This window comes from Dendrobium catenatum, unplaced genomic scaffold, assembly GCF_001605985.2.
Source record: "Dendrobium catenatum unplaced genomic scaffold, ASM160598v2 fragScaff_scaffold_963, whole genome shotgun sequence".
NCBI lineage: Eukaryota > Viridiplantae > Streptophyta > Magnoliopsida > Asparagales > Orchidaceae > Dendrobium > Dendrobium catenatum.
In genome coordinates, this window is record NW_021319425.1 from 915,741 (window position 1) to 938,260 (window position 22,520).

Consider the following 22,520-nt stretch of genomic DNA (forward strand, 5'->3'; position numbering starts at 1 on the left):
ATTTCATATTATATCCCTAAGTTTAAAGTCACTCATCCACCTGAACATCCTCATCTTTGCAACACTCAAGTTAATTTTATGCTTCTTTTTTAATCTCCAACATTATGCGACATAAAACATTGCAGGTGTAACAACTATCTCATAAAAATTTTCTTTATGTTTGAGGGGTATTTATTTATTAGACATCCAGACTTGTGCATTCCTCCACTTCTACCGTCCAATTTGAATTATACTAATAATATCTCATCTATTTCATCATTGTTTTAAACAAAAATTTGAGATATCTAAAACATGGACTCTTTTTAATGATTTAATCTCCCAATATTTAAACACATATTTCTAAAGTGCAAAAAAATAATGTGAGAGGACAATTAATGTGGAAAACAAAATTATACATGAATAAAATGCTTTTGGTCGGCTTTTTTTTAGTTAAGAAAGGTAGGGGTAGACCTAAAAAGGCTTGGTTAGAAAATATTAAGAATGACATTTTTTTATTAGATTTAAACGAGAATTTGACTTTTAATAGGACACAATGGAGAAAAAAGATTCATGTAGCCGACCCCACGTAGTGGGATAAAGGCTTGTTGTTGTTGTTGTTGTTGTTTGGTCGGCTTTTTTTTAGTTCAGGATCCTCAAGGAGGCCATCATAAGGAGACGTTTGGTTAAAAGTAGGATTTCATAAATTTTATGACGCATCTCTTCTTAGTTTGTTGGTTGGGAGTTTTGGCTTTTAATTAAGAAATCATATGTTTGAGTCTCACATATGTGTTGTATATGTGTTTGGGCGTCGTCCGTAATTTAAAAAAAAAAAATTTTGAAATTTAGTAAATGTCAAAAGAATTAAAATTCAAAAATTATGTGACATGATAATTATTAAAATTTGTTAAAATTTGAAAATTTATTTAACTATCGGTTTTAAGATTAAAAATTTACGAGAGAAAAATTTCTCAAATTTATGAAATTATATAAATAATGATATTTATGCAGCTCATTTTGATCCGTTAGTTGGAAGTTTTGACTGTCAACATAGATGATTTGGGTTGAAGTCTTGCCTATGTTATGTATGCATGGATTTATCTTAATTTATCTAAATATTTTTAAAAAAACTTATAAAATCCGAATTTAATTATTAATATGCCTTAATTGAATTGTCTAATATAATTTGACTTAAATTCTTCCCACGATAACATCTAATGTTATTTAGTCCGTGGAGAACGAATCTTGCGTGCTTAAGCCATCTACTTTTTAGTGGCGACCATGTTCGGTTTAGGGGCCCCACCCCCACCAAACAATGGGTTAGGTGGGACGGGCCCTAACTCGAGAAAAAAACCCGTACCAATCTCCGCTCCACAAAGCCCGAAAGTCATCTTCGCCACGTGTTGATTTACCTATGGTGGTCAGAATCTTGTCCACATTTTTCATTCAACCCCTTCAATTTTTCGTAAAAGCATAAACAAATGATGCAAAATTTTCACATACGAAAGATGCAAACTGTTATGGAACATTTAAGAAAGCATTTACAATAATTTTGAAAATATTCAAGCTTGTAATTTTTATATTTTGGTAAAAATTTAAGGAAAAAAAAAAAGATATTTACAATAATTTGAGATTGGAAGTGACAAAAGTGCATAATAATAAGTTATAAATTAAAATAAGGGATTGATATATAACATATCATAATATATATAATAATATATAAAATATTAGATACGTTTTCAAAAAAATTCACTTCTTTGCATTAGTTTTTATGTATTATTTGTATTTAAAATTTCTTTATGTTAAATTCGAAGCTATCTAAGACTTGATTTTAGCAAAATTATAATCAAACTGAATGTCTCAACAAAACAAGCCCAATAATACTAATGGTGATTCAATCTGAGTTCAAATGAGCCCAAATCATGACCATTAGGCCCCGTGGTTTTTCCCCCTTTTACAGGGGTTTTCCACGTAAAAATCTTGGTGTCTCATAAATGCTAGACCCTCTCTCCTTATCTGATTGCGTGCCATATTTTTGTACAACGCTAAGACGATAAACTTTATATTTCTCTACCGCCGCGAATACTCCTGGGCGCAACAAATGTTATCAAACAATTTTCAGGATTTAGGCCCCTCAATATTTTTGAAATCTGAATTTCCAAAATCCGGATTAAACAAATTTACGAAATCCTACTAAAATGAAATATTGGTTGCAACCAAACCTCCCCTTAGAGTTCTGGCCAATGCCTATGGGTTATTAAAGCTTCGTCGTTTAAGACAAATTTTTTACTATTTTTTAAAATAGTCTTTAGTATAAAAAATTTTTAAACTAAAAATTAAAGCTTCATCATTTGAGAAGATGCATTAAGGCTAAGATTCTCAACATAATCTTGACAGTGAGCTCACATAGACAACTCTTATGTGTTCTGTGTAATTGGAGTGTGGAGATTGGAAGTGACAAAAGTGCATATATAATGATAAGTTACAAAAAAAAAAAAAAAAGATAATAATAAATAACATATCATAATATAATACTAATATAAATTATTTCATACGTTTCCAAAAAAAATCACTTATTTGCACCAATTTTGATGTATTATTCGTATTGAAAATTTTTGAAGTTAATTCAAAGCCATCCAAGATATGATTTTAGCAAAATTATAATCAAATTGAATGTCAGAGCAAAACAAACTCAACCACGCTAAAGGTGGTTCAATTTGAATTCAAATGAGCCTACTACATTAAGATCATAAAGTATGATTAGAAATGTCATGATATTAATTGAAGGGTCAAAGGGTTCCCAAATCTTGCGTGCTTATAATCAAATCAAGTAGCTGAATGAGATAAATCCAACGAGTCCACATTCATTTAATTTAGAGGTCGTTAAGGCAGTTAAATATTGAATCAAATATTTGAACTCAAAGGATTATCCGATGCAATATTATAGAATTTTTGTTGAATTTACTAAAATGTCACCTTCAAAAGAATATAAGTAGGCATTCATTCTTTACATGAAAGTGCATAGATTGGAGATTGGAGAGAGTTTTAGAAATGTAAAGAACTCTAGAGTTCAACTCGACATTCAACATTGATGATCACCACTAGCCACTGTTGACGTCTAAATGCTATCATCTGATCATTGCCACCTAATCATCATCTATCGATCACTGTCGCCCGATTGTCATAGTCCAATCCCTTCATCCAACAACTTTCAACTTATTATAACTAACATCATTTATCTACCATCATCATCCCTCCACTATTTCTCTTATAATCTTAACTAGAACTACATTAGATCAAGAGAATACTTTCAATTTTGTAATTTTGCTTTGGCTAATTATGCATAAAAGTTGACTTCTATAAAAAATATATAATGAATTATTTCAGTAGTGTTAGACTCGACTCAGAACATGTGGTTTTTCATTTTTAAAAAATTTTAATGTAAAAATTAGCATCTCAAGACTTTTTCAATTTTATTTATGTGAATGCTGGATTTTCGTGCAAAGCTAAGAAGTAAAATTATATTTTTATTTCCACAAAGTTTTTGGCCCATCATAAACTTAATATTAAAAAAAAAAAGTTAAAAAAAATTATATTTAAAAGTTTTAATTGAATAATATACAAGCCTTCATCAATTTTAATATATTTCATAAAATTTTTTTAACAAAGGTGTTCATGAACATAAATAAATAAGCTGGATTGTATTTTTTTTCTAAAATTTAAATAAGAACGGATTACTTATAGTAATATGCAAATAATTTCCATAAAACTTGTTAAAAAATAGTGTTTTTTTTTTTGGAACCCGGGTATCTACCTGCTGCCACTTTAAAGGGAGCGCTTGATCGCGCAGTTAATCCCTTGGCGGAACTTAGCAACTCCACCCACGACAACGGGCCCAAATTTGCTTTGCCACACTAAAGAGGTAAGGCCGTAGAAGAGACGATTCGAAACCTGGATGGGGGGTTCCCAACCGTGCTCGGCCACCCACCACCCTAAGCCTCGGTGGGTAGGGTTAAAATTTTCAAACTATGATTTTGACTAAGTATACAAATATTAGTTACAGAATAATAGAAGGGTACAATCGTAAATAACTAAATTTGGCAAGAGTTATGTGCAAGGCAACGGCGGAGTAACGCGGGTCTTTGGTAGGTGGCGACTCCTCAGAACCAGACGAGGACGGCGGTGTTTGGTGGGAGAGCGTCAATCTTCTCATTATATCTTCAATTGATCTCACTCACCTCTAGCGAAACCGAGGGAGGAAAGCAGAGAAATGGAGATGGCCCAATCGTCAATAGCGAAGGGAGTTTCCACCTACCCCCGGTCCTCACCTTCGCCGCGTTTCTCCCCGGCACGGCGGCAAGCTCTGCTTTCCTCTTCAATTAGGCTAGGCTCCGTTTCCGACCGGAAGGGATTCTCTTCTTTTAGAAAAGTAGACAGCCGGAGGTTGCACGACCATGTTACAGTGTCGCCCATGAAATCCTTTAGGATTTCGGCCTCGGTGGCGACGGCCACTGAAAAGCCTTCGACGGTGCCGGAGATCGTGCTGCAGCCCATCAATGAGATCTCGGGCACAGTTAAGCTTCCCGGATCCAAGTCGCTGTCCAATCGGATCCTGCTTCTTGCAGCGCTATCGGAGGTGAGATGACGATCTTCGCCTTTGTACTCTTTTGGTGATGAGCAACAAAATTTGGTTTCTTGCTTGGTATTTAACTTTTGCTGGGTTGAAGTCTACTAAAATGTGTAAATAGATTAGCTTTCAGATTTTTGATACAAGAGCTCGAGGTAAATAGGATTGCATATTTTGGAGATTCATCCCGCGTTCTGATATAATGTCACTTTGATGCAAATGGAACTGTAATTCTAAGGAGATTTGATGTCCATAGGTACATCAGGCCTTTGGGGGCAAAACAAACAACCGTTATATGGGGCTGGAAGATCTATTTCTTCTTGGTCTGCATGGATCACTTTAATGTGTTTGTCTGAAATGTTCCCTAAATTTCGATTGTTTCTCCTGACAAATTCAACCTCAACAGATATAACAATCATACTTTCACATAAGAATGCATGGAGCATTTCCATCAATGTTCCATTTGACTGTTGAAGTTTTTAATGCAATTACACTATGTAAACCTTTCTATGAAAAGAAACTTATTATGGAAGATTTACATGCGAAACCACTTTAATATTTTTAAGGTCTTTTCTCCTTTCCCAAATATTCTACTTGCCAGTTTATAATTGCTTAGATCATTTCGCTTTGCTCATTTTCTGTATTTGAAGCTTATTCTTTATCTTAAACAGGGAACTACTGTTGTTGACAACTTATTGGATAGTGATGATGTCCGATATATGCTTGCAGCTCTCAAAACCCTTGGCCTTTCTGTAGAGGATGATCCTTCGGCAAAAAGAGCAACTGTTGTTGGATCCGGGGGACAATTTCCTGTAGGAAAAGATTCCAAAGAAGAGGTTCAGCTTTTTCTGGGCAATGCAGGAACTGCAATGCGCCCTTTGACAGCAGCTGTAACAGCAGCTGGTGGAAATGCAAGGTCCTTATAAGAACTTGGAAATTTTTTTAAAACTTTGCATGCTGAATGGCTATGCATTTCTTCAGCTGTATAGTCTACTAAATTGATTGGGAATGTGGTACAGCTACGTCCTAGATGGTGTTCCACGGATGAGGGAGAGACCTATAGGAGACTTAGTTGATGGCTTGAAGCAACTGGGTGCGGACGTTGATTGTTTCTTGGGCACAAAGTGCCCACCTGTTCGTGTTAATGCTAGGGGAGGCCTTCCAGGGGGCAAGGTAAGGCATATTTTAGCGTCTGGATAACTAAAAAATGTCGAGATTCATCTCGAATCGAACTCCATTTTGCGCCCTTCTACGAAAGTAACCGTCTTTCTACTCTTTTGCCTGTTTCTTCGGCAAATCTGGTAGAGACAGAAAAATAGCGCAGGTGAACAGTGGGACGTCAATATTTGCATCTCACTGTTCACCCGCAACCAAATAGCAGAAGTTTTGCCATTTGGTTGGAGCTCGCGAGCGACGCCATTTATGCGTTTGGAGTTCGGTTGGAGAAGGCCTAATATGTTCAATTTTGTATTTGCAACTTTTGTGATTTATAGCTCAAATAAGATGCTAATGTTTCTATTGCGAGTTGTTATTCTTGTTATTGAAGTGTAACAATCATAGATTTTGATTCTAGTTAATTAAGATTGTTGTATTACTAACATGAGTACTAGAATATAACTGTATTTCATCCAAATGAATATCTGTAGCGTAGTTCTATCGTCATTTAATAAACAATGCAGATAAAATCTATTGCAACGGCATTTAGAAGAACTTTTACAAAACATAAAGTTTATGTGGAACTTTACAGATAATAACGAGGAATAGCCTTATGATCCTCTTACATTTTCTCTATGCTATTATAGTTAATTTCCTATCAGATTTTTTTATTCCGTACCATCTTCATCCATTTTCATGATAGACTAGTTATATTTTTAGTCTGTAGAACTATGTTCAATTTGGCGGTCAATATGGAAGTATCAAACAGTTAGGTTGATAGAATGCAACTAAGAAACTTTATTATCTGGAAAAATAAGCATAGTCTATGATCTCAAAAAATTCTTTTTGTTAGATTTCTTTTTCTTCACCTCCAACTCTTAACAGAGTGGCTGTTAATCTTTGTATCTTGTATCTACTTTTTCAGGTTAAGCTCTCTGGATCTATTAGCAGCCAGTATCTGACTGCATTGCTCATGGCATCTCCCCTTGCCATTGGAGAGGTGGAAATTGAGATTATTGATAAGCTAATTTCAATCCCGTACGTTGAAATGACTCTGAAATTGATGGAACGTTTTGGTGTCACTGTAGAGCATTCTAGCTCCTGGGATAGGTTTTTCATCAAGGGTGGTCAGAAATACAAGTGAGTTGTTAGACTAGCTAAATCTGCAATGAACCAGGATTAAATGAATAGTAGACTAATCCCTATAAAATCTTGCAATAGATCACCTGGAACTGCTTATGTTGAGGGAGATGCTTCAAGTGCTAGTTATTTCCTAGCTGGCGCAGCTGTCACCGGCGGAACTGTCACTGTGGAAGGCTGCGGCACAAGCAGCTTGCAGGTATTAGCATCCATATTGTTAACATCTGAAACTTTAAGGGGCTGTTTGGTAGCAGGATTTAGGCCGGATTTGAGCGAAATCCAGCTAAACAGCCTAAAATGCATAACCAAATCTCACGGCAAATGAAAGATGCCGTAGAAGGAAAATTCTGCCTTTCCGTGCTAAACCCAGGATTTCCGAAATCCTATTTTTTGCCGGATTTACGAAATCCGTTGGCTCCAGAGGAGTCTGCTCGTTAAATCTGTTCTATAGCCAAACAGTCACACGAAATTTAATTGGATTTATCATGAATGTTACCAAACAGTTTTCAGGATTTAGGCCCCTCGGGATTTCTGAAATCTGGATTTAGCGGATTTACGAAATCTTACTTAAAATAAATCCTGGGTGCTACCAAACAGCCCCTAAGCATCTATTGGATCGAATGATCTATATTTAGAACCTAGGAATTTGTTGTTCTTGGATTCAGGGTGACGTTAAGTTTGCCGAGGTACTCGAGAAAATGGGAGCTAAGGTTTCTTGGACTGAGAACAGTGTCACTGTTACTGGGCCGCCTAGAGATCCTTCCAAGAGGATGAATTTACGGGCCGTTGATGTGAACATGAACAAAATGCCTGATGTTGCCATGACGCTGGCTGTGGTAGCTCTGTTTGCTGATGGCCCAACAGCCATAAGAGATGGTAGGGTTGTGGAATATTGTAATTTACTAATTTTATTCAAAGTTTATTGCTTTAAACTTTTTTATCATTACATTTTAGGAATTTTTTACATACATAACACAAAACTATTGAAAATACATATTTAACAACTAAACTTCTATATTTATTAATATACCACATTCCATTTAAACCCTCCGTAAAAAATAACTATTAGCGGCTATCTTACATTCTTAACCTGTCAATAGCATCCTTTCACAGTGAATACAATTATCTCATCGCTTCAATTAGGTGGTAGGAATAGAAAGAAAGGGGGATTTTATGTGGTATATTAGTAAATATAAAAGTTTAGGTGTTAAATATGTATTTTCAAAATCCCTAAAATTTATATATCATACATCATCCACTGCCCTAAATATCAATCTTCTTCTAGTTGCTTCCTGGAGAGTGAAGGAAACCGAACGAATGATAGCCATTTGCACAGAGCTCAGAAAGGTAAGCAAACCTGGTTTAACAAATCAAAGCTGCCATTGGTTTTCCCTTAGTGATTTTTGATTTACTCTTCGTTTTTTGCTCTCAGCTGGGAGCTACAGTTGAGGAAGGTCCTGACTACTGTGTGATCACCCCACCAAAGAAATTGAATCTCACAGCCATCGACACCTACGATGATCACAGAATGGCCATGGCTTTCTCCGTTGCTGCCTGTGCTGATGTTCCTGTGACTATTAAAGACCCGGGCTGCACTCGAAAGACCTTCCCAGACTATTTTGATGTCTTGAAGAGGTTTACAAAGTACTAATCAAAGGCTAGCCATGTAGGGAAAATTATTATGTCCGGTGTCCGGATTCGTCCGGACACCAATCCAGACGCGCTACGTCACTCAGATACACCCAAGGCCCAGTGTACCCGTGTGATGTGGTGCGTCTGGATTGAATGTCCGGATGGTCCGGTCACCTGACGTAATAATTTGCCAGCCATGTAGACATCCAGGTTTCAAGGATGTCTTATGTAAGTGGTTTCCGGTTGTGTTGTATGATAAAAGCATTTGTTGTTGCTTCTAAGGGCATAAATATTGTCATCTTTATGTTTATTTCGAAACTATTATTATTTGTCTGAGTCTCACTTCTGATTGCTATTAGATTGTTATTTAAGGAAAAATTGGCTGGAAAAAAAAATTTGTTACTGTGGAGAGAAGTGGTGAGAAAATTTTTCAAAGATGACGAAATGTCAAGAGCGACTTTTGTTTCCAGAACTTTTGTTTCAATCTTAACTCAATTTAAGCTAGTTTTAAATCAGTGAAATTTGCCAAATAGTATTTTTTAGGAGAATTTGCCAGGATGGTGGGTTTTAATTTTTATTGTCTTGTTCCATTAGACAAGCTATGAAAAAGTTGGAAATAACTCCAATGGTCATTTAGATTAGAGAGAGTTGTCTTAGATGATTTGATCATATAAAATATCAGCCTTCAAATGATCAGTTAGAAGAATAGATGTGTTATATTCAACCTATATTAAAAAAGATAGAGATAGATTTAAATTTTTTTATTAAAAATAATAGAAATGATATTTTTTATTAAATTTAAATGAAAATTTGATTCTTAATAAGATAAAACAACAACCACATCAAACCTTAGTCCCATTATGTGGGGTCGATTGCATGAATCTTTTTTTTTTTTGCAAATGTATCCTATTAAAAGTCAAATTCTCATTTAAATCTAATAAAGAAAAAATATTTCTAAAGTTTTCTAACCAAATCTTTCTTAATAAGATACTGAAGAAAAAATAATTCATATAACTCATATAACGGTGGGATAAATGCTTGATTTTATTATAGACAAGGTGGTTTAAGCTACATCTATCCCTTGAACAAAGTTAAGATAAGCTTAATCACCTTGGGCTTATCTAAGCATCATTTAAGTCTCTCCTTCCCTACATCACCAGATTATTCAGTACTTTTGTGACTCATATTAATTAATACTAAGCAACATTAATGCTTTCGTATCATACTATTTGTTTATTTGCTCATTTGCACATGAACAATAAGAATACATGGGTGAACAGTAGAAGTGCAGTGGTGAACAGTACTGTGCTTTTGCTATTCACATTCACAAAATCGAACCGTTCTCTATGTCTGAACTCCGCACGTAATAATCTCACCGCAAAATGCAAAGTAAGCATTCTCTCACTCTATACTACTACATTATGCCTAGAGAATTTAAGGAATGCTGAAGTTACTACTAACACAATTACCATCCAATTCATTTTCTCTGTTGTTACTCATCAACGCCTACCTAATATTTTTCCATCTCAGCTTACAGATCATACATATTAGAAAATATAGAACTAAGAACATTCAAAACTGCAATTGTTCATCCAATTGCAGAAGGGAAAAGATTGAAAGACCCTCAATCGGTTCTAACATAGTAAATGTTTCTAAAACAGATCATCCTGATTCCCATTATTACAAAAAAGAAATATTTAGCATTTTTAACAACGAAGGTTATAACAAATTTAACAACCAAATAATCACTTCAACGGGAAAGAAACTAACCTTGAGGTATTTGCTTCTGCGAGCGAGTCATTAAGGCTTGTACAATTAGCCAAGCCTGATACCCTGTGACGCTAGTCAGCAGCCATAATGCTAGAAATCTTCATCTATCAAAAACTTTGCTTGGCAAGCAATCCAGGAAGCTAAAAGAGAGGATTCGACTCCATACTAATTTCCTGATGAAAGATCAACCATCTTAGGCTTCATTTGGGACGGCTTTTTTACTGCTTCTTAAAACAAGCTTTTTAGTACAAAAGTTAAAATTTTTGTACTCGAAAGCTGCTTTAAGCAGCATAAAAAAATCATCCCAAATGAAGCCTTAATCTGCCACACTCTGCAATTCCTGCAACTGCGTCCATTCTGAAGGCCACCATTCAGGTCTAAAAGCCTTTACCCTCACATCAGTTTTGTCTTTTATAGCCAGCGTTGATGGCTGCTTTAAAGCTGCTTCTAATTTCAGTAATCCCATTCCTCGGCTTCCAAGGGCAGTATTCACAGTCCCAACCTTCTTTTTAGAATCTTTATCTACTACTTCAGAGCCTGGAGAAACCTCTTGAGCTAATTCTATATAATTCGGAAGAAAAACAAATTGAAACATCAAAAAATAAGGAGAGAAACAAAATAAACAATGGACTAAGGCTTTGTTGGGACGACTTTCTTACTGCTTGTTAAAATAAATTTTTAATATAAAAATTTTATTTGTTGTATTAAAAAGCTTCTTTAAGTGATAAAAAAGCCGTCCCAAATGAAACCTAAATTTCATTGCCTTACCTTTTCCGAAGTCATCGGTGAATATCAATGGAAGTAAGCGTTTTCGTATGACACCGCGATGATGTGTTCGAGCAACAAGCTCTTGTCCAACGTAACATCCCTTGTCAAAGGAGATGGCATTCAACCCTTCCAGATTGTATTCAAGAGGAATAGCCTCACCTGTATTAAAAAAACAAGACTGTTGTTAAGGAAAAAGGTCTTCTGAGTACGTCAGCCAAAATATCAGAAGCTTCAAAAGATCAGTTATCCATCAAAAGCGCTAATAATGTGAGTGATACAAATAACAAATTTACTCCACTTGAAAGGAAAAAAATGCAGCTTTAACAGAAATTTTGGCAGAAATTTACAATGGTTAAAACTAATGTAAATTTCTTTATAGCTGTTCAAAAACTACCACACAGGTGCTGCAATTGATTTCCGGCAATAAGGGGGGGTCCCACACATCCATGGGAATAACTCTGCCTCCTTCACATGCCGAAGATTTCCCAGCAACTATTTTCACAACAGTATTGGGATCCATAGGCTCCACTATGCTGCTAATCATAGTATGAATCCTTAACCACATGGGTTGAGGAGCTTAGCCATTTGATGTTCTTCCTCTCGCCCAGATAACCGCCAACACCCCCTTTTTTGGGTTTTCTTTATTTCATTTTATTTTGTGTGATTAACATTGATGTATTATCATATGTAACAATATTGGAGTAGCCTACATACAGCTCCAAACATTGTACAAAAAGCAAGCAACCAAATTCAAACTACTTTTTTATATTTTTGCTTTTTAACATGGTATAGAAGTGAGGTTAGGGCTTCCTTTTTCTAACATTTATTCTTTTTTCTTTTTCCTATCTAGATCCTTCTTTCTCTTTATAATGACTAGTTTCTTTGACTTCTCTTTGAAGGAGGAAAATCAAACTAAAGGTGAACTTCAGGGCTAAAAGTATTATATTGCCTGAATGAAAAAGTATTTGAAATGAACCCAAATTGCAAGATATTTATGTAAAAAAAGAGAGATTCAAAATCTTGTTATAATCATCCAATTTTTTTTTGAAATAAAAAATCTGAATTCCAGCATTATGGCTTGCTGAAGAAGAGAGAGGGAAGAGCGAGAAGGTTTTTCGAGGCTTTTACATCCGTCAATTTTGTTCAGAGACATTTTCTATGTTATGTGTGGAATTTGATTGTGTTGATCAATATGGTTATCATGTTGTCTTGGACTTCAAAGTTTGTTTTGTTTATTGGGGGGTGTGGGGTTTACCCCTTGCTTGGGTTTGGGTTCAAAAAAAAAAAAAATTCATGTACAACGCCTTGACGCTGCATACCCAAGCGCTCCAACATTGTGTTCACGAGTGCCCCAGCGCTGAATGACAGATAGTAGAGCGCCACAACGGTATAAATACAACCTGCAACGGTGCGAGACATAGGCTTCAACGCCCCAAACTAGCGTCATAGCTCCGCGAGGCCGACTAGATGATTTTCTTTCTCGTTTTTCTGAAGGGTTGCATCCCTTGAGATTATTTTACTTGACTTTCTCTTGTATTTTTGTAGAGTGTAGACATTGAGAACGATGCATTTGAGAAGAGAAGCAAGGAGAGAGAGAGAAAAGAGATATGTACTTATTTCTCCCAATTTTCATAGTAGATTTCTTGTTGTGGTGTGGCTCCGTAATTTTTCCCTATTTTGGGGTTTCCACGTTAAATCTTGGTGTTTTTTACTTTTTCGCTACTTTTACTTTCTTGCTCGTTTGGTCATTGTGGTGTTTACTCCTCATCTCCCCAACATTTTACTCGTTGCAAGTAACTCAAATCACATTTTAATTTTAAATGATTTTAATTTTTATATAGATTTTTTTGTATTGAATAGAATTGATTATTTCCTACTGCATTTTGATTAAGACATTTGCATAAACAAAAAAACGCTAGTTGTTAACACTATAAAACAGGTTGACTGTTAAAACATAATGTCTTACACATGAGAATGGACCGACGAGCTTTCTTTTAAAGATGGTTTGTGGTGTATCCCGGTTGTAGCATCCAACAAATGATCGATTACGCCGACAGGCAGAGAGTGATGACTCTTTGTTGATTTAATGAAGTGACATGTAATGATAATTGATTAATTGAATATGATAATTGTTGGATAAGTGATAATTGATATAACTGATGACCAACTGTAAATCAGTTGGAGTAAAAAATGTTGAAAACAACATGTTAAATCTGGATGTCTCGCCTTGCTAAATTATACATTGATACATGCATAAATTGATAGCATTGATGACATTGATAAATATATCAATATCATTGCTAGTATTGGATGCATTGATGTTATATAAATAGATGATACATATGAATAGATAAGATGGATTCATTTAGTGATTTATGAATAATTGTTGCATCGTTGCTTTATCGATTTATTTAATTTTATACCAATTATCAATTTTTTGATTCCTTGTAATGATTCCCTGCTTTTATTATTGACCATTTTGAGTTTTAGAAATGATATTTGGTCATTAACTATATTACCTGTTATTAATTATATTAGACTGAGCATTTTATATTGATTTTTTAGTCCTTGTATTTAAAGCTTTTGTGAGCTTTCGATTACTGCTGGGCTTTTGAGCTCATTATGTGGATTTTAATTATTTCAGGTTGAGGAAGGGGTCAGGACCAGTTGGAGTGAGGTTAACAGAGATCCTCAGGTTTTCTTTGAATTTTATTTTGTATTTTTTTAATCCTTTTATAGTCAGGAGCTTGTGATAGATTAGTAATTGTAGTGATCTCTTAACTAGTGTAAATGATATTTTGCATGAATAAATAGTAAAAGATCTTGATATATATGATTTTAGTTACTTTCGCTGGTTATTGTTTATATTGTGATAGGAAACACTTGAGTTCCCAAGTGTTTCTCACCAAAACTGAAGTTGATCCGATGGAAACTGCTGTCCACAGCAGAAATACAGCAGAAATCTGTTGTTTACAGCAGAAAAACAGCAAATTGACAAGGAAATCTGATAGAAAACGAAGAAAAACTCTTGTATTTCACTAGTAGATGAATAAAACAGCAAAGATACAATTGATCCTCAATTCGAGAGGAGGATCGATCTCTCCCAAATCTCTAGACGCCGCTAGAGCCCAAAGAAACCCTAAATCTACGAGATCTCAAATTTCAGTCAAATTCAAGATACTCAAACCCTAGAAAAAACATCTATTTAATGCATACAAATCAAAAGGAATTCCCTAAACAATCCCTACAATCAATTTCCCTCCTAAAATCCATTCAAAAACCTTCCTATTCGGGCGTGCGGGACCATCGGCGGCGTGCGTGCGTGCGGCTTCCGCCTGTTTCGCGATCTTTGGCCCGTGAACCGGTCCCGCCTGGACCGGCTGGACCGGTCTAACATATTGATGATTTATAGAAGCTCCGATATATTCTTAAAATGATAAATAGACTATTCTTTCAAATTTGATTCTGGGTCATTGCACTTGTGGACCCTCCTCTGAAGCCGAAAGAAAATTAGGATGAAACAGATTCATTGTTAATGCCATAATTGTGAAATACCATCAAGGGTGAGATGCTATTGAGTAAACATATTCAAAACTGAAGGATGCTATTCTCATATATGAGATCAAAATAAAGATCTCAACAATCAAACAAGCTCACATCCATACATTGAATATTTTAATGCAGGGTTTATTGACATGAATTGGATTATTATCAATATCACAAGATAACATGCTATGATGATGTGATAATTTTCAAATAATATATAAGAAGAGAAAATATGTTTGAGCAGGGATTCAGGATGGGCCACCGATTTCAGCAAAGTAATATAATTATATATTTATTTCATCATTTTTTAACCTGAGAGGTCAACACCTATCTTTATATATCAATATCAACCATGTTCATAACTTTAGCTTTTATTTAATTCATATGTATTCTTAGGCAATAAAGACATCAATTAATAACTCCAATAGTATATCAAAAGATCTTATCATCCAATAATGTCAAAACTTCAAACGAATGAAGTACACGGTGAATATAATTTATAGAATGACTTGCACCTAAGATATAATTTTGTATCTGTATCTTCTCATAATTTTTAAAATGTTACACTATCATTGGATTGAACTTCTATGTTTGGCTGCACATTCATTACAGCTGTAGTAATCTTTGCATGTTCATCTGCTAAACTTTTAAGACCCTCAACAAATATTCAATATCATTTGTATTAAATTGTTCAACTTGAACTGGAAGTTGCTCGAAAATGAATATTGATTATTTATTCTTTAATCTTCTTCATCGGTTAAAATATTCTCTACTCATTATATTCTATATTCTTCACACATCGATTCCATGTAATATATCCAGAAAAAAATTCCCTTCGACATTAAGTGCTAAATAACCTCTTTTATTAAATGAAACCACCTTCCAATATATGACCGACACAAACATTGAGTTTTTCGTATGAACATTGCATTAAATTGCGAACTCCAAAAATCTATCGACTCCTACGAATTCAACACTCCATCTAAGTTGGTTCATCTAACTCTTATCCATATTAAAGCTTACACATTAAGTCCTTAAATTTTTTACAAAATTCAAAATAAAACAATAGATATATTATTAAAAAAAATTAAAAGAAATAAGATTAGTATTCCTAGCCCAATAGACTTCCCACCCCTAGTTGTCTATTTATGTGTTTAGATAATCGATAATCACTCACACTAGCTGTTAATAGAGTACAAACTATATATGCATAGTGATGTGGGCGTCAATATTTGTATTGTTTGCACCATATTATGGTTCGTGAAGGTATTCATCATAATTTTTATGTACTCTTCATATGAATGTTATTCAGGTTTTTCAAATTAATTTTGATTGCTAATATAATATGCTATTATGGTTTATCATAATCAAATCATTTGTGCTTAATCTACAACACTCACATTCACAGCATCTTATCCTTTATCAACACTATCACATATTAATGTGTACTTATGATAAATTTATTTTTGTACTTAATGTTATTCATGTTACAACATACTAAAGGCTTTATGATGGATCAACCGATTTGATTGGGAGAGAATTAAGAAGTTTCCTAATTAAAAGGGAGCTGTTTAGGAATGTTCTTAATCAAAGGGGATTAATTAGGATATGTTTTCTAATTGAAGAGAACATATTTGGGACTAATTTAGAGGAGATTAATTAGGAAATATTTTCTAATATAAGAGGGCAAATTTGAGGGATGATTTAGGAGGGAAATAATTAAGGAATAGAATGGAATTAGGGGAGGGCTGTTTGGATATTTGATGTTTATTGTTTCCTTTAAGTAGATGATTTTCCTAGGGTTAGGGGTATGTGTCGTTTACTAATGTAGATTGTTCTTAGGGCGTTTGGGCTCTAGCCTGTGGCTAGAGATTTGAGAGAGCCAGATCTTCCTCTCCAATTGAAGATTCACTTGTATCTTGTCATTTCTATCATAAAACATTCAATAAAAAGTATTATTGTGTGTTTTATACCTGGTTTCTTGTTGTTTGTTTTTTGACATTGCCTAAATGAGATTTCAGCCAAGACTTTTTTTAAATTTTTGCAAGCACTTACTATCACTTTAACACTATTTTGAAGCAGTGACTAACAATTTTACTAAACGTTTAACCAAAATATAATTGATCAAATGCATGCACTAATTAAGAGATCACAAAGTTTAATTTATTATGCCTTTGCATGCGCAATCATAAACATGGCTACCATAGCATTGCCCTAAAAAAAATCTCTCATATATTCCTCATATTGTAATTCTCTCAATAAAATCATAAGATTTGTATTTAGCTCTTATAAACAACCTATCTTTATTGTTGTCAAGAATTGTTAATACGACTGCACATATTGTGAGAAAAATCCTAGCGAAAATACTCTCAATAAAAATTGTCGCCTGATGGAAAGAACAACAATAAAGTAAATTTATTAATTTTTTCAAATGACAATATAATTTCTATAATAAGTTCTGATTTATTAACAAAAAATGGTTGAAAAACTCATCATGCTTACCCTAGTGATTTTAAATATAATGATCATTAAAAAATTTTAAATTTCACAAACATCAAGATACAATGTGGCTAATTCTTGATTAAATAATATTATAATAAAATACAATTCAGCCTTTCAGACTGTAATCTACTTCAAGTAGCTCATTTAATTAATTAAAGCAATCACAAAAGCAAAAGAAACTGCAAATGATCACTATCTTGATAAAATACAATTCAAGCTACTGAAAAATCACAAAATCATAGTAAATAATGAGTTTAAGAGAACAAAAAATACAAATCCCCTGCAGCAAGCATAAGTCTATGATGTAAAAAAAGCAACAAAAGGACACCTGCGGTGGGATTTGTTGATGACAATTAAAACTGAAATGAATCATCAATGAAAGAAGTTCATCACAAAGGGAAGGCGAGCATGAGGGTGGAGTGCCCACATTAAAATTAGGGTTTTCTATTCGCAAGAAGAAACATGAGAAGTATGTTGTGCACAGTCAGGCTAGGCTTTCACATGAAGGGTCTTAAGAAAGAGGAGGTTGGATGGCAGGTTCAGATAATAGCCTTTGTAGCAGTTTTAATTGCTACTAAAATTAATAAAGTGCTAAAACATTTCTTAGCGGTTAGAACTAACAAAAAACTAATTAATGATGGCAAAAAATAACAGCAAATTAGCAATTACAGCACCTGCAATTAAATTCAGAAAACTTGCAGTGGTTAAAATTACTACAAATTAGCTAATTTTGCAGTGATTTTTAAAGCATCTATAAGGAAATTATAGTTTAGGGCCAAGGGCAGCTCTTTTAGTACTGTAAACTACATAATAAAATAGCTTCAATAGATGCAAAAAATTAGCTAGTTGGATGAAGAGTGCATAGAAGGAAAAATATACGAACTATTTAAATGCAAAGAAAAAATAAAAACAACTTCTCTGAAAATATAATAAATGCCCATACCATGCTCCACAACTAAATGTATTTAGTTTAAACAAAAAATTTCTGACATCATTCCTATAAACTAAATTTTACAGGCACCCAATAAGCTACTCCGAATTACAAGAGACAAGAGTACCAAAGCTAGTCCAGTGAATATCATAAACATCTAAATGATTGTTATGAAATAATTGACCTAAGAAAAACACTTAAAATATCATTAGATAACACCATATAAAATTTATTATGATCAAATAAATAATGAGCTACACATGAGTCATATGAGATTGTGGGATCAACAGGAATAAGCACAAGCTCTATCAATTTTCTCATGCATAAAACACTCCTTGTCCATAAAACCTTGGTAACATTCTTATTTTAAGTACTAAACTGAATTTATGCAGAAGTGCCATATACTTTCCTTTAAAAAGCTTCTTACATACATGCAGATCTTTCCACTCTCTATGTTTGTACAATTTATTCAACTTCTTTCACTGTAAAGTTAACTTTTCTATCAGAAATAGCTAAAGAATCTTGCCATGTGATTAGGTTCTAGTGTACGCGCAGTTGTCATGAGCACATGCAAATAATATAATATGCTGCAAAATTAATGGATGCTTTACAACTTACTACTCTATTTAAGTAAAACAGATTGTTATAATTTGATTGGAAACAACATGCATGAAGAGTAGCAAGCATACATTTTGGAATTTCAGTTGATCCTTCAGGAACTCCTCTCTCAATTCTCCATAAAAGGAAATGTTGTTCATCAGCCTCCTTGTCAGCCTCAACAAGTGGCGCTATACAATAAATGCAAACAATTTATCAAAAAGATATAAAACACTAATATGTGCATTCTCTTCTAAATAATCTAAGGGTCATAAGTCTTACGAATTATATTGGATGGAAAAATTCCTCGAAAACCTAAACATTCCAGCCTAGGATCTCTGTGCCATTGCCAACCCTCCTCACTTCCGTGAATAGACGACATGCTAGATTGATCAACATTACCTCCCCATCCAACTGCAGCTGCCTCTGTCTCCTGAATTTGTTCATTTTCAGAAAGTTTTCCTCCAAACCGTTGCCAACAAGAGAACTCTTCACTCACATTCTCAATATCAACTTTGGACCTTAACTTATATCTACAAAAATAATAAGGTAACTATAAGAATGATTCTCACTATTTGGAAAACTTTGTCAAAGCAAGAGAATGCTAATACAATTTTTGTAAATCAACTGGACCACTATTCTTTTAATCATCCTTTTGATATTCAATAGATAATGCATTTGTTTCTTGCTTTTTCCTTATACTTGATATTTTATATTTTCTACAAGGCCATTTTTTAGGAAGGAGCGCATTTGTTTTGAAATTAAGCAAAAACAGCGTTTTAGGAATAAAATTTAAAAAGCAGCGAATATGCCAAACGGATTGGCGCATTAATGCGCCGAACAAATTGGCGCATTCTTTGAATGCGCCGAACGTGTGCGCCGAATATTATAGCGTATTATAAAGAATGCGCTAAACAACACCGCGCATTCTTTGAATGCGCTTACACGTTCGGCGCATTCAAAGAATGCGCCAATCCGTTTGGCATATTCGCTGCTTTTTAAATTTTATTCCTAAAATGCTGTTTTTGCTTAATTTCAAAACAAATGCGCTCCTTCCTAAAAAATGGCCGTCGCAAATCATGATGATGAGGTTAATGATTCAAAAATAAAAGAAAACACAAATATTGTAGATTCAAAAATATATCACCTTCACCAATCTAAATGGATTGCCCCAAAAAAAATAAAAGAATGAAGCTCATTTAATTATTTGGGAAGGATGAACTGAAATAGATTGCTACAACAATCTAAATGGATTTTCCAAAAAAAACACAAGAATGAAGCTCATTTAATTATTTAGGAAGGATGGATTGAAACCCCGAATTAGAAAGATTAAAATAAGTTACATACCTCCCATAGATTCAAACGTTAAAAATTATGGTAGAAACATTGCTCTTCTAAAGGGAGAGATGGTTTAGACCACATATCAGCAGCTTCATGAACTTAATAGTGGAACTATACAACAATATAACAAGCATAACCCAAAAAAGGAAAAGTTGGAAAGTAATAAAGATAATTTAGCCAAATGCTTCTTCAAATACTCATTCTATTACGAGGTTATTGGCAGTTAGGAGAAAAATGCACTAGGGCCCAAGTTTAATATAATATGCTAATGGATAGGCATCCATCCAATCAAAAGATTAAGCTAATGAGTGTGACTGTGTGAGTATATGCTTTGTAAAAACCTCTAAAAACTGTTGGGAAATTTTAACTATAGGGAAAACAAAGAGCTCAAACTTTCATCTATAGTGCACATGACAAATGATGTTCTAGACTACATCCATTCAAAGTTTTGGGGGACATCTTGGATAGAATAATATTGTAGCACAAGGTATTTTTACTTTTAAATAGATAATCATTCTAGAAAGACAGGCGTATTTTTTTACTCAAGTAAATGCGGCGTTCGAAAAATGAAAAAAAAAATAACTCGTTGAGACTCAAACATGCATGACAAGCTAGAATTTTGTGTTGCTGAATTCACAAAATTTTGTAAAGATCAACATCACAAGACATTAAACATCAAGAATGACTCAACAGTAGAATGGGTTGGCAAAAAGATGATTCTTAAAAAGCTGAGGTGTATGATAATTAATGATGGATAGCCTAAACACCAAAGGGTTGAAGTGATCAAAATATGCCAATTTACTTGATCAACGTACGCCCATATTCAGCAATCGGTTTCAAGACACCCCAAGTAACTTGGAGTGAAAATCAGATGATTATTCAATACTAAAGATTATGAATATAAATCCTATGCTCACATCAAGAAGAATGCACATATAACAAATCAAATGAAGCAGATAAACTTCAGGAACACAAAAACAATTTAGCAAAGGTGAAACAGAAAGGATATATATAAGAAGAGCACAAAATGAAACTATCTAAAATAACACGATATGCTGAGGTCTTCATTTAATTCAATCAGGACTCCATTTAAACGTTTCTTAGCGTTTATACATGGGAAAAAAACCATTTTAACCATCATAAAACGATAAACATTTTTTTTTTAAAAAAAGGCAAACAGAATTAAAGCGACAAACAAATAGCCTACTTTCTGAAGCAAACCAATATCTCATCCAAGATGGAAGCATCCACATCCGCATGCAAAGTAAAGGCCTCCTCTTGTTCCCGCGGTCCCGGACCAGTCCCACTCTGATTGAGCTTCTGCTCCGGTAGTGGCGGCCGGTAAAGGAAAAGATCATAAAGGAACCGCCCCTGAGGAGTGAGCAGTGCCGCGTACCTCGGCGACGGAGACTGAAAGGGCGAATTAGGCGCCGTCAAGTACGAGGCTGAAGAGGAAGAAAAGGATGTGTTCCAATCGCCGCCTCGGCCGATGTCGACGAGGGGGCGGATGTCATTAGTTAGGAGGCCTTGTAAGAATTTGATGGTGTCAGGGCCTCTGAATCGGATCACAGAACGCGAAGCGAGGTGACAGGCCAGAGGTCCGGCGTCTTCGAGACGGCTCTCCTGCTGAGAGACTAGTCTCGTCTGGTAAAAGCGCATAATGGGGGTTCGCGGTAGTAATAAGCGGCGGAGATGGGAGAATCGGAAAAGAGGTATGCCCATTTCCTCGCCTTTTGGCTTCCGTTCTATGTTCCAGTACTGTAGTATACCCGTTCGCCAATATTCATTTGGAAATCCATTAATAAAAGACCAGTCGCTCAGTCGGCGCTCGGCCACGCATGTCGAGTCTGGGAAGACGATCTAAGAGGACGTGTCCACGCGGCCCATGCCCCTCGCATACGTGCCCGTCAAGCCCGTAAGTAAAAACATTTGGGTTCATTAAAAATTGATCATGATATTTCAATACCTATATATTAATTTTATGATAAATACCGAATAACTATTTAAATTTTATATTATATCTATTTCAAAATAAATACACAAATTAATAAAAATTGTAATTAATATTCAATTAATTACTTTTTATGTCTAAATTTATCATTAATTAAAAAAATTAGTCATATCATCATCATTTAAATATGTGGATTAATTAACATTCTACTAAAAAATGCATGAAAATCTCACAAATTCTATTGGTTCATTCATGAAAGTAGGCCAAAATAATTTTTTTTTATAAATTTTCATGAGTGTGATAATATTTTTTAATTCAATAAAATTAGCTATAAGCATGCACTATGATCATATAATAAGATGTAATTAAATACAATTAAAAGTTTAAATATGAAATAGTCAAGTAGGAGAAAATATAGAACATGGTGTAACAAATAAGTCCCTCGTCAGGTTCCTCGATCGGCATATATCACCCTGCTATACCTCAAGTGCTTTTGAGGATTGCATTTTCTCCTAATCATCTTATAATTATATATTTTTTTAGATTTGATTTTATTTCCTCAATGATAAGCCCTCTTGACTTGT

General features: G+C 34.4%; 2 protein-coding genes across 2 annotated transcripts; one reads left to right on the forward strand and one right to left on the reverse strand.

The window, feature by feature from the left end:
- Positions 1-4,102: 4,102 nt before the first annotated feature.
- On the forward strand, positions 4,103-8,872 carry LOC110100578 (3-phosphoshikimate 1-carboxyvinyltransferase 2). Its single transcript, XM_020828145.2, has 8 exons — positions 4,103-4,612; positions 5,275-5,519; positions 5,623-5,776; positions 6,684-6,898; positions 6,980-7,097; positions 7,564-7,774; positions 8,184-8,245; positions 8,331-8,872. Exons 1-8 carry the CDS (start codon positions 4,247-4,249, stop codon positions 8,547-8,549), a joined length of 1,590 nt encoding a protein of 529 aa, XP_020683804.1. The 5' UTR covers positions 4,103-4,246; the 3' UTR covers positions 8,550-8,872.
- A 1,203-nt stretch (positions 8,873-10,075) lies between these two features.
- LOC110100585 (putative transferase At4g12130, mitochondrial) lies at positions 10,076-21,845 on the reverse strand. The gene is made up of 5 exons (XM_020828153.2): positions 21,193-21,845; positions 18,927-19,177; positions 18,737-18,835; positions 11,069-11,227; positions 10,076-10,861 (listed from the first exon to the last, which is right to left on the reverse strand). The coding sequence occupies exons 1-5, from the start codon at positions 21,705-21,707 to the stop codon at positions 10,617-10,619; spliced, it is 1,269 nt and encodes a 422-aa protein (XP_020683812.1). The 5' UTR covers positions 21,708-21,845; the 3' UTR covers positions 10,076-10,616.
- Positions 21,846-22,520: the final 675 nt, after the last annotated feature.

What these genes read in the sequence shown, in the direction of transcription:
- LOC110100578 (XM_020828145.2), top strand. Translation starts at nt 4,247, where the DNA reads ATGGAGATGGCCCAATCGTCAATAGCGAAGGGAGTTTCCACCTACCCC. An exon ending in TTCTTGCAGCGCTATCGGAG is followed by an intron (nt 4,613 to 5,274) that starts GTGAGATGACGA and finishes TATCTTAAACAG; the next exon opens with GGAACTACTGTTGTTGACAA. An exon ending in TTTGCACAGAGCTCAGAAAG is followed by an intron (nt 8,246 to 8,330) that starts GTAAGCAAACCT and finishes TTTTGCTCTCAG; the next exon opens with CTGGGAGCTACAGTTGAGGA.
- LOC110100585 (XM_020828153.2), bottom strand. Translation starts at nt 21,707, where the DNA reads ATGGGCATACCTCTTTTCCGATTCTCCCATCTCCGCCGCTTATTACTA. An exon ending in TTTTCCATCCAATATAATTC is followed by an intron (nt 18,836 to 18,926) that starts GTAAGACTTATG and finishes TTTATTGTATAG; the next exon opens with CGCCACTTGTTGAGGCTGAC. An exon ending in ATCAACTGAAATTCCAAAAT is followed by an intron (nt 11,228 to 18,736) that starts GTATGCTTGCTA and finishes TTTTTAATACAG; the next exon opens with GTGAGGCTATTCCTCTTGAA.